The sequence below is a fragment of the Geotrypetes seraphini genome, chromosome 7 (genome assembly GCF_902459505.1).
Source record: "Geotrypetes seraphini chromosome 7, aGeoSer1.1, whole genome shotgun sequence".
Lineage (NCBI taxonomy): Eukaryota > Metazoa > Chordata > Amphibia > Gymnophiona > Dermophiidae > Geotrypetes > Geotrypetes seraphini.
In genome coordinates, this window is record NC_047090.1 from 74,004,790 (window position 1) to 74,018,388 (window position 13,599).

General features: G+C 45.1%; 1 protein-coding gene across 8 annotated transcripts in view; it reads right to left on the bottom strand.

Moving 5' to 3' along the window:
* The window catches only part of LMNTD1 (lamin tail domain containing 1), a 475,792-nt gene that overhangs the window by 79,392 nt on the left and 382,801 nt on the right, over positions 1 to 13,599 (bottom strand). For all 8 annotated transcript variants that reach the window (XR_004540206.1, XM_033953392.1, XM_033953396.1 and 5 more), the window contains 3 exons: positions 7,949 to 8,163; positions 1,194 to 1,363; positions 951 to 1,033 (listed from right to left, as the gene is read on the bottom strand). Coding sequence is in view for 7 of the 8 variants with exons in the window: in XM_033953392.1 (XP_033809283.1) it covers positions 951 to 1,033; positions 1,194 to 1,363; positions 7,949 to 8,163 (468 nt within the window). In the remaining variant the exon portion in view is untranslated. The remainder of the gene's footprint in view (positions 1 to 950; positions 1,034 to 1,193; positions 1,364 to 7,948; positions 8,164 to 13,599) is intronic.

A 13,599-nucleotide genomic window follows, 5' to 3' on the forward strand; every position in this document is an offset into this window, starting at 1 on the left:
TCTCCCCCAAACAGTGTCCAACATCTTTTTTCTTTCCTACCCCAGAACCTCCTCTCCATGGTGTCCAGCATTTTTCTTTCCCTTCTTCTTAAATCACCTTTCCTCCTTTGAAGTCTAGCAATTCTCTCCCTTACTTTATATCAAAACCTTTTCTCCCTATGGTATCCAGTATATTTCTCTTTCCCTTCCTTTTCAAACCCAAACCCCAACTCCCTATGGTGTCTAGAATTTCTTTTATTCCCTATTTCTCAACTTCTCCATAGTGTCCAATATTTACCCCTTCCCCTCCCCCCTCATGGTCTCCAGCATTTCTTTCCTTCTCCACTCCCCTACCTCATGGTCTCCAGCATCTTTCTCCTTCCTTTCATCTTCCATGTAATGTGTTAATTACCTTACCTCCCTCCCTCCTCCCTCCAGGTAATGATGCTCTAACCAGCATAATACCAAAAGTATCAGGGTGGTAGGCACGGGACCTTGAATTTCTGCACATGCTGAAGGCTTGCCAGCTCCAGCCCTCTCTGAAACAGGAGATTTGGAGTGGCAGGAGCTGGCTGGCTTCTAGCATTTGCAGATGTTAAAGGCAATAACCCCAGATATACGGTCTCCTGATCTAAGTCAATGATTTTTTTAAGAGAGAAAAGGGATCTCAGTAACCCATCAGACAATCTAATTAGATGAAAATGTCTGAGTAATAGGGTCCGGTTTCTTTTATTGACCCCCCAAAACTCTCTACTTAACAGGGACCATATAATGAACTGCTGATTGGAGTGTTGCTGCCTTGGGGGGAGGGGTGAGATAAGGAAGTTCACCTCATGAGAAGCTGTTGGAGAGAAGGAAAAATATGTGGGTGCTATGCTACCCTTGCCCCCCCTCCGCCTATTTAATCACTAATGAGTGATAGTTCTACATAATAAAAACAATACTTGGCTATAGAGTAATGGTTTGCTTACCTTTGCTGATTGAACTAATCCTTTGTTGCATTTTTTGTGAATACCCAAGCCTTTGCCTGTTCGACCTCCTGCATAGAGATTATCTGTCAATAGAAAACAGAGCATTATAAAATCAATATGGCAAATCTTTCTGGTGAACAAAGTTTAGAGAAAACATTCAACTGTAGTTTGAAACTCTATGAAATAAGCAATGAAAAGTATTTATCAGATAGCAAAAAATAGTAAAAACTTCCTTTCACTCACCTGGTTCAGGATCACATGTGATCTGTGTTCTCGCCTGTCGACAAAAACTGCTACCATCATTACCCATAGGTAATGCTCTACTTATAGAATAATCTGGGTGTGTGGGAGATGTTGGACTTTGGGTCCATGGACTAGAAGTAGGAGGCAAGAGCATTGGAGATTTTTCCTCTCTATAAACAAAAAGGCAAAATTAATTTATACAAGTAAAACAAAGAATAGATTTATAATCAAATGAAATTTATTTTGTAACATTTTCTGAATCAGAGACCTTTTACGTTCAAAACATCAATAATCTCTTATTACAACACTGAACTTGATACAAGGGTAAAAATATCATCGGTGTTTTATGGGCAGGGTGATGACATTTCTTTGATCTGAAAGATAACATAAGAATAACCTTACTGGGTCAGAACAATAGTCCATCAAGCTCAGTAGTCCGTTCTGACAGTGGCCAATCCAGGTCACTAGTACATGGCCAAACCCAAAGAGTAGCAACATTCCATGCTACCAATGCCAGAAAGGTTATCAGCAAAAAATAAGAATCAGTAAAGCTTATTACAGGAGGAACCATTGAAGATGATAGATTTTGATATGGCTGTCAAGTGAGAGACCTACTCCTTTTGTTAAACGAGTAGTTGACTTAGGCCTAGATTCACTAAGCCCACCGATCTTACCCGATCCGTGGGTGATCTGAGGCAGGCCAACCGATTCACCAACCATCTTCATGCAAATGGGGGCAATCGGAGGCATGCCCCTCTCCGACGACACGGATCGCTGGAGAGCGATCCCGACGCATGCGAAGACCATCTATTTTGCCTGTAGATGGTCTGCGTATGCATTTGCTGTCCGTTTTTTTTTTGGGGGGGGTTTACTCGCCCTGACTCTTCTGCTCTCTGCTGCCCTTCCCTGCCGTGCAAGCCTGTGGTTTTAACCAGCGGATTTAAAGTGGGTTAAAACCACGGGCTCACGCTGCAGGAAAGGGTGGCAAGCAGGAGCAGAGAGGTTTTTCGGCTGGAGAATCCTGGCAGAGAGCAGGAGGGAGCAGAGAGCTTTTTTTGGCAGGAGAATCGCGGAAGAGAGCAGGTAGGGAGCAGAGTTTTTGAGCAGGGAGCAGAGCTGTTAGCAGAATCATGACAAAGAGCAGGGAGGAAGCAGAACGCTAAATGGAGCAGGGCTGGTGGAAGTTGGCTGGGATTTCAGGGCAGCATGGAGCAGGAGAGTTGGCAGGGATGTGTGTGACTGGTCCTCAGCAGTCGCTTGTTTTGGGATCGGCCAGCCCAGTCGGTGTTCCTCTTTTTCTTTAGTGAATCGCTGCCTGCCTACATTTGCATGTCGTTCCCCCCTCATTTGCACGGATCGGATCGGGTGCGGTAGGAAGGTTAGTGAATCGGGTCGGGGTTGCAAAGTGGTTGGGGCACGATAGGTATCCTTAGTTTTCAGAGATTAGGAAAGCTGGAGAAATGGGCAACACTATAATAATGAGTGATTTCAATTACCCCAACATTGACTAGTTAAATGTTACATCGGGTGCTAGGGTGGTAAAATTCCTAGATGTCATAAATGACTTCTTGGAGCAACTGGTCCGGGAACTGACAAGAGAGGGTGCTATTTTGGATTTGGTCCTTAGTGGAATGCAAGACATAGTACAGGAGTTAACTGTGTTGGGTCCATTGGGAAACAGTGATCTTAATGTTATCAAATTTGAGCTGATACCGGAAGTAACGTCGCAAAAGAAATCTACTGTAGGGGCGTTTTTAATTTTCGAAAGGGTGACTATGATAAAATTAGGAAAATGGTTAAAAAGAAGCTAAAAGAATCAGTTGTAAAGGTTAGGACTGTAAACCAGGTGTGGATGTTATTTAAAAATACCATCGTGGAAGCCCAGACCAGATGTATTCCATGTATCAGCAATGGTGGAAAGAAGAGGAAACGAGAGATGTTGTGGTTAAAACATGAAGTGAAAGAAGCTATTAGAGCCAAAGAAACATCCTTTAAAGAATGGAAAAAGGATCCAAATGAAGAAAATAAGAAGAAACACAAGCAGTGGCAAGTTAGATACAAAGCACTGATAAGACAGCTAAGAAAGAATATGAAGAGAAACTTGCAAAAGAGGCAAAAACTCATAGCAATTTTTTTAGGTACATCAGAAGCAGACAACCTGTGAAGGAATCTGTGAGACCGTTGGATGATCGAAGAACAAAAGGGGTGCTCAGGAAGGATAAGGCCATAGCGGAAAGACTGAATGAATTCTTTGCTTTGGTTTTTACAGAAGAAGATGTAAGAGATCTACCTGAACTGGAAATGGTTTTCAAGGGTGATAATGCAGAGGAACTGAAAGAAATCTTGGTGAATTTGAAAGATATACTAAGCCAAATCGACAAGTTAAAAAGTGATAAATCGCCAGGACCGGATTGTATACATCCCAGGGTACTAAAAGAACTCAAACATGAAATTGCTGACCTGCTGTTAGTGATCTGTAACCTGTCGCTAAAATCGTCTGTAGTACCTGAAGATTGGAGGGTGGCTAATGTTACGCCGATTTTTAAAGAGTACTCCAGGGGAGATATGGGAAATTACAGACCAGTAAGCCTCACATCAGTGCTGGGCAAAATTCCCACTCAGTCCTGGGCTCTTTTTCATAATGACTTTGTCCCTCTGTTTTCTGTTGTTCTGTGTTGGTGCCGCTTACCTGGTCCATTTGTGCCCTTGATCCCTGCAATGCGTCTTTAGGTCCTTTTTCAACCCATACACCCTCAGACCCGAGTCCTCTTTTACAATGTCCCAGTTCAGTATCTTTGTCAGGTACTGATGTCCGATGTGTCGAGGTCTGGTCGACTATCGGCTTTCCCCTTCTTCTCAGTTTAAAGCCAAGTCTATGACGTTCTGGACGTTGCATGCCAGCATCCTCGTCCCAGCTGTGCTAAGGTGCAGTCCATCTCTTCTGTAGAGCTTGTTTTTCCCCAAGAAGGTAGTCCAGTTCCTAACAAAGTGGAAGCCCTCCTCCTCGCACCATCTCCTCAGCCAAAAGTTAATTGATTGTAGTTCGCTCTGTCTCTTTGTGTCCGCTCTCGGTACTGGCAAGATCTCTGAGAAGGCTATCTTCCTTGTCCTTAGTCTCAGTTTCCTCCCCAGGGTCCTGAACTGGTCAGTTAGTGTAGTCCTGTTGAAGTTTCTCCTGCTGATGTCGTTGGTTCCGATATAGTGTAGTGGTCTCAAACTCAAACCCTTTGCAGGGCCACATTTTGGATTTGTAGGTTCTTGGAGGGCCACAGAAAAAATAGTTAATGTCTTATTAAAGAAATGACAACTTTGCATGAGATAAAACTCTTTATAGTTTATAAATCTTCCCCTCCCCCTTCAAAAGCCTGCATGTTCCCCCCTTCTTTGCAGCATCCTCCAGCTTCCCCCCTGGCCTCCCAGTCTTAGTTTTGGCTAATTACCACAGCTGCAGAGAGGTTTGCCAGTGCTGTAGCGATCCTTGAAGGCTGCTATCGGCAGCACGTTCCCTCTGCCGTGGTCCTGCCCCTCCTCTGACGTCAGGGGCAGAATCACAGCAGAGGGAATGTGCTGCTGAGGACAACAGCAGCTTGCAAGGATTGCTACAGCACCGGCAATCCTTTCTGCTGTAGTAATTATCTGAAGGTAAGAGTGGGAGGCAAGGGGGGAAGCCAGAGGACGCTGCAAAGAGCGGGCAGCACTAGTACAGACCAAGGGCTGCAAAATAGTGCCTGGTGGGCCGCATGTGGCTCCCGGGCCACGAGTTTGAGACCACTGATATAGTGTATCTAGATTTTCAGAAAGCTTTTGATAAAGTTCCTCACGAGAGGCTCCTAAGAAAATTAAAGTGTCATGGGATAGGTGGCAAAGTTCAGTTGTGGATTAAGAATTGGTTATTGGATAGAAAACAGAGGGTAGTATTAAATGGTCACCTTTCTCAATGGAGGAGAGTAAACAGTGGAGTGCCGCAGGGGTTTGTACTGGGTCCAGTGCTATTTTACTTATTTATAAATGATCTGAAAATTGGAACAACAAGAGAGGCGATTAAATGTGCAGATGACTCAAAGAAGAGTAGCCAAGATGGTAAAGGGGATGGAACTCCTCTGAGGAAAGACTAAAATGGTTAGAGCTCTTCAACTTGGAAAAGAGACGGTTGAGGGGAGATATATTTGCAGTCTTCAAAATCCTGAGTGGAGTAGAATGGATACAAGTGGATTGATTTTTCACTTCGTCATAAATTACAAAGACTAGGGGACACTCGATGAAGTTACAGGGAAATACTTTTAAAACCAATAGGAAGAAATATTTTTCACTCAGATAATAGTTAAGCTCTGGAACACATTGCCAGAGGTTGTGGTAAGAGCACATAGCGTAGCTGGTTTTAAGAAAGGTTTGGACAATTTCCTGGAGGAAAAGTCTATAGTCCGTTATTGAGAAAGACATGGGGGAAGCCACTTCTTGCCCTGGATTGGTAGCATGGAATGTTGCTACTCCTTGGGTTTTAGCCAGGTACTAGTGACCTAGATTGGCCACCATGAGAATGGTCTTCTGGGCTTGATGGACCATTGGTCTGACCCAGTAAGGCTATTCTTATGTTCTTATAACAACACCCGGCACATTCACCAAGGTGATGGTTGTGGTGGCAGCGCATTTCCACAGGGCAGGATTGCAGGTGCCTCCATATCAAGATGACTGGCTGATCAGAGCTCTATCATTATCAGAAGGGGAACAAGTAGTGGCTCAAGTGGTCCAGGTCTTGTTGAGCCTGGGCTAGATAGTGAATTTTCAAAAGAGCTAACTGGTTCCATCCCAATCCCTGGAATATCTGCGAGTACTATTCAATATGTCAAATGGCTGGGTTTGTCTTCCAGAGGCACACAGACAGATGCATTATACTCGGATAATGAACATGATGGCCAAGCCAGCTCCGTCTGTGTGGCACTACCTCCAAGAACTAGGCTCAATGGCAACCACTATAGAGGTGGTCCCTTCGTTGAAGGCTCACATGCATCCTCTACAGAATGCACTTCTGCCTCGTTGGTCCCCCAAAAGGACTCCCTTCATATGACTCTCCCAAGTATTACTTTCAGAGCAGAACAGATTTGTAGTTTGGGGAGCCTCTCCATACCCCTCATTCTTATGTGTTCCTATATAGGGCTGTCATCTGCTTTGATACAAATTGAAGGGGGCAGTAGAGAAGGAGGAGGAGTTGAAAACCTGGAATGGATTCCTTCTGCACAGCTCGTGTGCATGTGGAGGATACCCTACTGTCCAGAATGACTCGCCTATCTACTAGAAAAGATTTTAGCAAAGATAAGACCCTAATCTCTTTTTATAACAGCATCGAAACCTTACTAAGCACCTTGGGGTCTCCAAGACAGTTTTACCAAGTTTCTCTGTTATCTTTGCCTTTGGGACAGCAGGGACACAAAGGCACACTGCCAAAGGTGGTACTGGTCACAGCAAACAGAGTTCTCTTTGGGGAGAAGCAACATCAAATGGGAACCATTAGTGGACCCCCGGAAGGTGCTGATGCCAGAACGACACTATAAAATGGGCCTAATGAAACAGTCAGCAGACTTCAAAATCCTTCAAAACATCTTCCCTAACTAGGAAGGAGAAAGTGGCTTGGAACAGCTTTGTCACAGTGGTTCAGGGATTCCTGAGCAATCAAAGGGCCAAAAGCTACATGGAGTTGCTTGAGAATTTGGTGAAGAATGACAGTAAAAAGGGCTTTAGGATGTCTCTCAAAGTCCATGTCCTTGATGCTCATCTTGAGACCTTCAAGGAGAACATGGGAGTCTACTCAGAAGAGCAAGATAAGTGCGTCTACCAAGATATACTGGACTTTGAATGCTACTACAAAGAACAAGATGGGAGACTATATCTGGGGGTTGATTCGTGAAAGTGACATAATATAATTACAAATCTCGCAAAACTACTCACTTTTAAATCTGTGCTCATTCTTATATAACTTGTATGGGGCAAATTCTATAAACAGTGTCCCGATTGTAGGCAGTGGTAGGACAACTACCACTGTCTAACCAGAAAATCGAGAAGCATGTTTTCTAAAAAAAACAAAACAAAACCCAAGGCAGGCTGCAGGTGCAAGGAGACGTGTCAGGACACTTAAACTCACCCAAGACTGGGTGTGGGCTTGGTTTTGTCTGGAAGTGGCCTTGGGTGAGCATAAGGGGCCCTAGGCATCTCCCTAGGGCCATGATAGATGCCTGAAATGTAGGCTAGCAAAATGCTGTCCTACATTTCAAATAGATGCCCCTACTTGTAGGCCCCCTAGCACCCCCCTAACTGGTAGACCCCTCCCCGGCACCCCTGAGCCCTCCCACATTCCTCATACCTTTTTAAGGTGAAAGTTCAACTGGAGGATGCATACACCCTCTGGCCGGTAGGCCCACCACTCCAAAATGGTGAGCCTTCCACTTCCTGGTTCATTCTGGGATGCACCAGGGAGGAGTCTAAGGCTCTGTTTGGCTCAGATGTCAACCACAGTCTTAGGCCTCTTTCTCAGAGCACCTGGGATGTTGTGGGAGTGGCCTAATACTCCAATTGGCCAGCTACCTATGGCGCCTCCAATGGCCACTCCCACTGCATCCCAGGTGCAGTTAAACATTACCTACAAGCAACAATAGAGCAGCTCAGCAAGAAGAAAAGTAAAAGTGAATGTCCTTGAGTGATACAGAAAACACAGGGGTGTGAAATGCTTTAAGAAAGGGGCTCTTTGCTTGTAATTAGCACACCTTTGAAATAAAACTGGGAGATGTTCCTCCATAGGAACCACAGTGGTCTCTTCTGTTATTGGGCTGCTTGGTTTTGACTTCATCTTCATAGATCTGCAGACTTCTACTGCCGGCTTTTCTTCTTTTATTTCCATACTACTCTGAATTGCTTTGGTGGGATACTCAGCTACTATTTGACTTTTGCTCCATTGTGCAGAAATAGACCAATCAAAAACCTAGGATGAAATATGTTGTCACTAACAGTGCAATACTGACTATAACATTTACTATTATTACAACTACTATTTTTCATTTCTCTGGTACCACTAGATGTGGACAGAGCTGTACATCTATTTATATACTTTCTTTATTATTATTATTCTTTTCTTTAAAAAAAAAAAATAATTTATTTATAATTTTTCAGTAATATATCAAGTATCCACTTGTACAGAAAGATAAAGTTAAACAAGAAATACATTTACAAGTGAAATTATAATCTAATAACCCAACAAAATTATCTTAACTTTAAACTCAAGTCCTCAATATGGATCCAAAATGTAGAATCAGCGAAGTATAACAACAAAAGTGGAAATAAAGAATTAACAATTATATTGGCTGAGACAGGAAACCAAACAATCAAATTGAGAGTGCATTGTTATTCTTTCCAACCCAATTGAAGTTGGAAATAATTATGCAAAAAGGGCTGAGACTGTCTGTGGGCAAAAAATTATTCTCCAAATAATTAAAAGTCAGCTTGAGGAAAACGCCAGTAAAAATACACTGCACGTTTGAAAATGATTCAAATTGGTCTGGGGATTCCAGACTCTGGGTATAAGCCCCTAGAAATGACCCAATGCTTTTCCATAGGAGGAGTTCTGGCTTCTCTAGCAGAGAAAAATAAATGGAATGGGATAAAACTTGACATTTAGGAAACCCTTCCCCCCCCACATCCCCCGAATAAAAAAGACACACAGTTTGAAAATGGTCCAAACTGGACCAGGAGTTTATTTATTTATACTAAAATTTATATTCCACATATTAACTAGGCAGGTAACAAAATACATGGCATAAAATAATCAAGTTTACATACATTCAAGAAATGAGCCTCCCCCTCCCAAAATATTGCCCAATGCATTTAGAAAATGAATTAAATAAATAAATAAATTAAATAAAAGGAGTTGCAGCTTCTGTACCAGAAAAGCTTTGTAGAAATTAGAGAACATAGTAACATACATAGTAAATGATGGCAGATAAAGACCTGAATGGTTCATCCAGTCTTCCCATTAGTTATTCTCATTAAAAATACATAATTAACTTAACTTGTCTCTTCCTTGATATTTCTGGACCATAGACTAAGTCCACCTGATATTATCCTAGGTTCCAACAGGGCAAGGTAGTTTGAAAGACTGAATTCTTTACCCTTCTAAATTCCCAAACTGACCTATCCCTGAAAACATATACCCCTTATAACTGCCCTAAGCCAAAACTGTCCCCACAGCCCAAATACTACCCTATATCTGTCATAGGAAAGTACCTAAAGAAAAAAAAGGAAAAGAAGGCCACTTTGGTTCTCAAATGCAGTAGCTGAAAAGATGAAAGAAAAAAGGTTAACTTTCATTAATTATAAAACCTCTTGATTGCCTGCCTCTGTTTACAGCTGAGTTTAATTTATCTTGCTTAGGTTCCTGCCTTGCCCTGTCTCTCTGGGCAACCACTGGCTATGCTCTGAACAAGCTGTCTTTCTGTCCCTCCCTTTTCTTTAACCCTTGCTGTGTCAGATTGTCTGACTAGGTGTTTAGCCTGAGTGCTTTCAGTGTGTTTATAAAAGGAATGATAGGGAGTGTAGCAGGAAACCTGTTCTTCCCTGCAGTATTCCCTCTGATCTGCTCTCCCTGTCTTCCCTTAGGGCTAGGAACAGACTTAAAGTAAGATTCTCAAAAGTTTAATACCGTCGCTAAACTGTTTTCTGGTGGTTTAGCCTGTACGCAGTTTAACGGCAGATTATCAAAAGGGATTATCTCCGCCTTTAGTGAGGTTTCTAGCAGTCTCCGACACTGACATGAAAATGGGCTCTTCAACATTGTAATGAGCCCTCCGGTGGATTCTTAATGTTGAGTCATTTTCAAAAAGTGGTGACAGCTTATGGCGACAAAAAAAAAGTGACTAGTCCAGGGGTGCCGGTCAGTGTCGGAGACTGCTATAAAGCCCTGTGTTGTGATACAGCAGAAGAGATGCCCATTCTCTCTGCTGCATCACAACACCCCTTCCCTGCAGTGGTGGTGAACATAACCCCCCCCCCCAGAATGGCAGCAACACCCCCCTTGCAGCAGTAGAGATGCCCACTCTCTCCTGCTGCACTAAAATCCCTGCTGCAACCATCCCAACAGCCCAGGAGAGATGCCCACTCTCTCCTGCTGCACTAAAATCCCCCATGTGACCACCTCGCCGCAACCTAACCGCCCCACGTGAGAAAGATGCCCGGTCTCCCCTGCTTTTGTGACTCCCTCCCCTATTTCTGCCACCCCCTCCCTGTCTCCACCATCCCCCTCCCCCTTCCCTCAACATAGATGACCAAGAGGGATGTGGACACCCTCCTCCCAGCTACTGCGTCATCTAAAATGGGCCTTTCTCTTCCCGGTGCATCTTGAGATGCACCGGGGAGGGGCCTGAAACTCTAATTGTCCCAAGTTGTTTAAGGCCCCTCCCATAGGAGGGACCTTAAACAACCTGAACCAATCAGAGCCTCAGGCCCCTCCCTGGATGCATCAGGAAGGGTCCTAAGGCTCTGAATGTCCCGGATACCCCATAGGAGTGTCCTTAGGTGTCCGGGCCAGTCAGAGCCTTAGGACCCTTCCCGGTGCATCCAGGGAGGGGCCTGAGGCTCTGATTGGTCCAGGTTGTATAAAGCTCCTCCAATAGTAGGGGCCTTAAATAACTTGGGCCAATCAGAGCCTCAGGCCCCTTCCCGTTGCATCCCAAGATGCATCGGGGAGGGGAAGGCTCATTTTAGACGACACAGCAGCCAGGAGGAGGGTGTCCATGCAGTAGCGTACTAAGGGGGGAGGCGGGGGGGGGGGGGAGGTCCGCCCTGGGTGCAAGCCCTGAGGGGGTGCTCCCGGCCTTGCCGTTCAGTCCCCCCCACCCCCGAAGGACCGCTCGCCTCCCTGGCCTCCCTGCACCACCTATGAAGCAGCCCACAGCGGGATCACGATGTCAGCGATCCCTGAGCTGCTTCGACGCTGCTTCCTGCGCCGCGGTCCCGCCCCTTCTCTGACATCAGAGGAGGGGCGGGACCGCGGCAGAGGAAGCAGCTCCGAAGCAGCGCAGGGATCGCTGACATCGCGATCCCGCTGCGGGCTGCTTCATAGGTGGTGCAGGGAGGCAAGGGGGGCGAGAGGTCCTTCGGGGTGGGGCAGGCAGGCCTTCAAGAGGGAGGGGGGGTGACAGACAGGCAGGCAGGCCTTCAAGGGGGGGCAGGCAGGCCTTCAAAGGGGAGACAGGCAGGCAGGCCTTCAAAGGGGGGACAGGCCTTCAAGGGAGGGGGACAGGCAGGCAGGCAGGCTTTCAAGGGAAGAACAGGCCTTCAAGGGGGGGGAGACAGGCAGGCAGGCTTTCAAGGGAGGGACAGGCCTTCAAAAGGGGGGGACAGGCAGGCAGGCAGGCATTCAAGGGGGGGTGCAGGCCTTCGGGGGGTGCAGGCCTTCGGGGGGGAGTGCAGGCCTTCAAGGGTGGGATGCAGACCTTTAAGGGGGGGGACAGGCTTTCAGGGAGGGGGGCCCTGGTGTAGAAATGCACGGAGGGAATGGGGGGGGTTCAAAGATACGCGCATATGCCGGACTTTGGGTGGGAAGAAATAATGGGTCTGAAAATAGAGAAGAGGGAGAAAGATGATGGACCATGGTTTTTAGAGAGGGAAGGAACAGAAAGGGAGAGAAGTTGGACACAAGGGATGGTGTGGAGGGGGGATAGAGATACTGGATAGGAGGGTAGTTGGGAAAAGAAAGGGAGAGATGGTGGACCCTGGGGTGGTGGGGAAGGAGGGAGAGAAGCTGGATGAAAGGGTAGTTAAGAAAAGATGGATCTGTGGAGGGAGACGAAAAAAGGATAGATGTCAGACCTCCTGGGGAGGGAAGGGAAACGGGGAGGACAGAGATGGCAGATGGATGGTTAGCATGAAGGAAGAAGGAGACCCTGGCAAGCAAGTTATCAGAAGACAACCAGAGCCTTGGACCAACAAGATTTGAAAAATAACCAGACACCAAAAGGTAGAAAAACTAATTTTATTTTCTGTTTTGTGATTACAATATGTCAGATTTGAAATGTGTATCCTGCCAGAGCTGGTGTTAGACCGCAAATGTGAGCTAGGATTTAACAGAGAGGAAAAGTCCTTTTTGTTTCTTTATTTTATTTACACCACTGCGCCAGTGTGGTTAGGAGAAGCCAAAGGGGAGTGAAAAAGCTATAAAATAAACCCACCAGGATGTTTGAAAAAAACAAACAAACACCCAATTGGGCAGGAAAGTTGAATTGAAAAAACAATTCAATAGGCTGAATCGAATCGAAAAAAAATTTTTTTCTTGAATCGGGCAGCACTAGTTTGTGCTACTGTCTTAGACTTAGGACCTGGGATTGGAGAAAGATGGCATCCTCAGTACTTTATAATGCAAGTGAAACGAGGATTTGGTCAGACTTTGAAGGGTCTGCAGAAGAAAAATATTGTATAGGCCGGGGACATGAGACAGCAGGAAACGGGAACTTTTCTTCCTTCTATTTTTGTGAATGGCAAGGCTGAGGATGTCAGAGAGTTCAGTTAAAATATGTGCTTTATAAGAAAATATAATAATGTGTTTTATAAAGTTTATAAGCATTGCTGGCCTACCCGGTGAGGTGTTCCTAATAGTGGTGGTGGTGGCGGCAGCATGTCAATGTGTTCAGAGGAAGAGGTGGTCTGGGAAATTCTGCTGAGCAAACTCCGGGCCCATTTCCACCCCCCCAGTTAGTCCACTCCACTCAACTGGTTCACACACTGAGTGGGTCTTTGGGTGTTGTGCCTGGGTAGTTGTTTTGGGATCTCTTCCAGTGGTTTGTCAGTATCTCTTTGTGGTCCAAAGAAGGAAACTTTGTTAACCTTAGCATTGACCTTCAGAATATGTTTGTAACAGCGCTGCTTGTGTGGCATTAGGCTATGTAGTGATCGAAAGAAAAAACCAGACCTTTGTACATTTTTGCACTATATGGTGGGTGTATGAGGAGATTCACATTTCCTGCACAGCTAAGTCCGTGTGATCTAAGCTTAAAAATTAAGTGGCCAGAAGTTATGGTAAAAGCAGATAGTGTAGCTGGTTTTAAGAAAGATTTGGACAAATTCCTGGAGGAAAAGTCCATAGTCTGTTATTAAGGCATGGGGGAAGTGTCTGCTTGCCCTGGATCGGTAGTATGGAATGTTGGTATTCTTTGGGTTTTGACCAGGTACTAGTGACCTGGATTGGCTACCATGAGAATGGGCTACTGGGCATGATGGACCATTGGTCTGACCCAGTTAGGCTATTCTTATGTTATGTTCTCATCTGTAGGGGCCTTTATTTTCACTTCTTATTTTAATGTATTTTTTTTCTGGGAACTTATCAATGTTTTTTTAGAATGGGAACAAAAATGGAAGAGAATTAATGTGT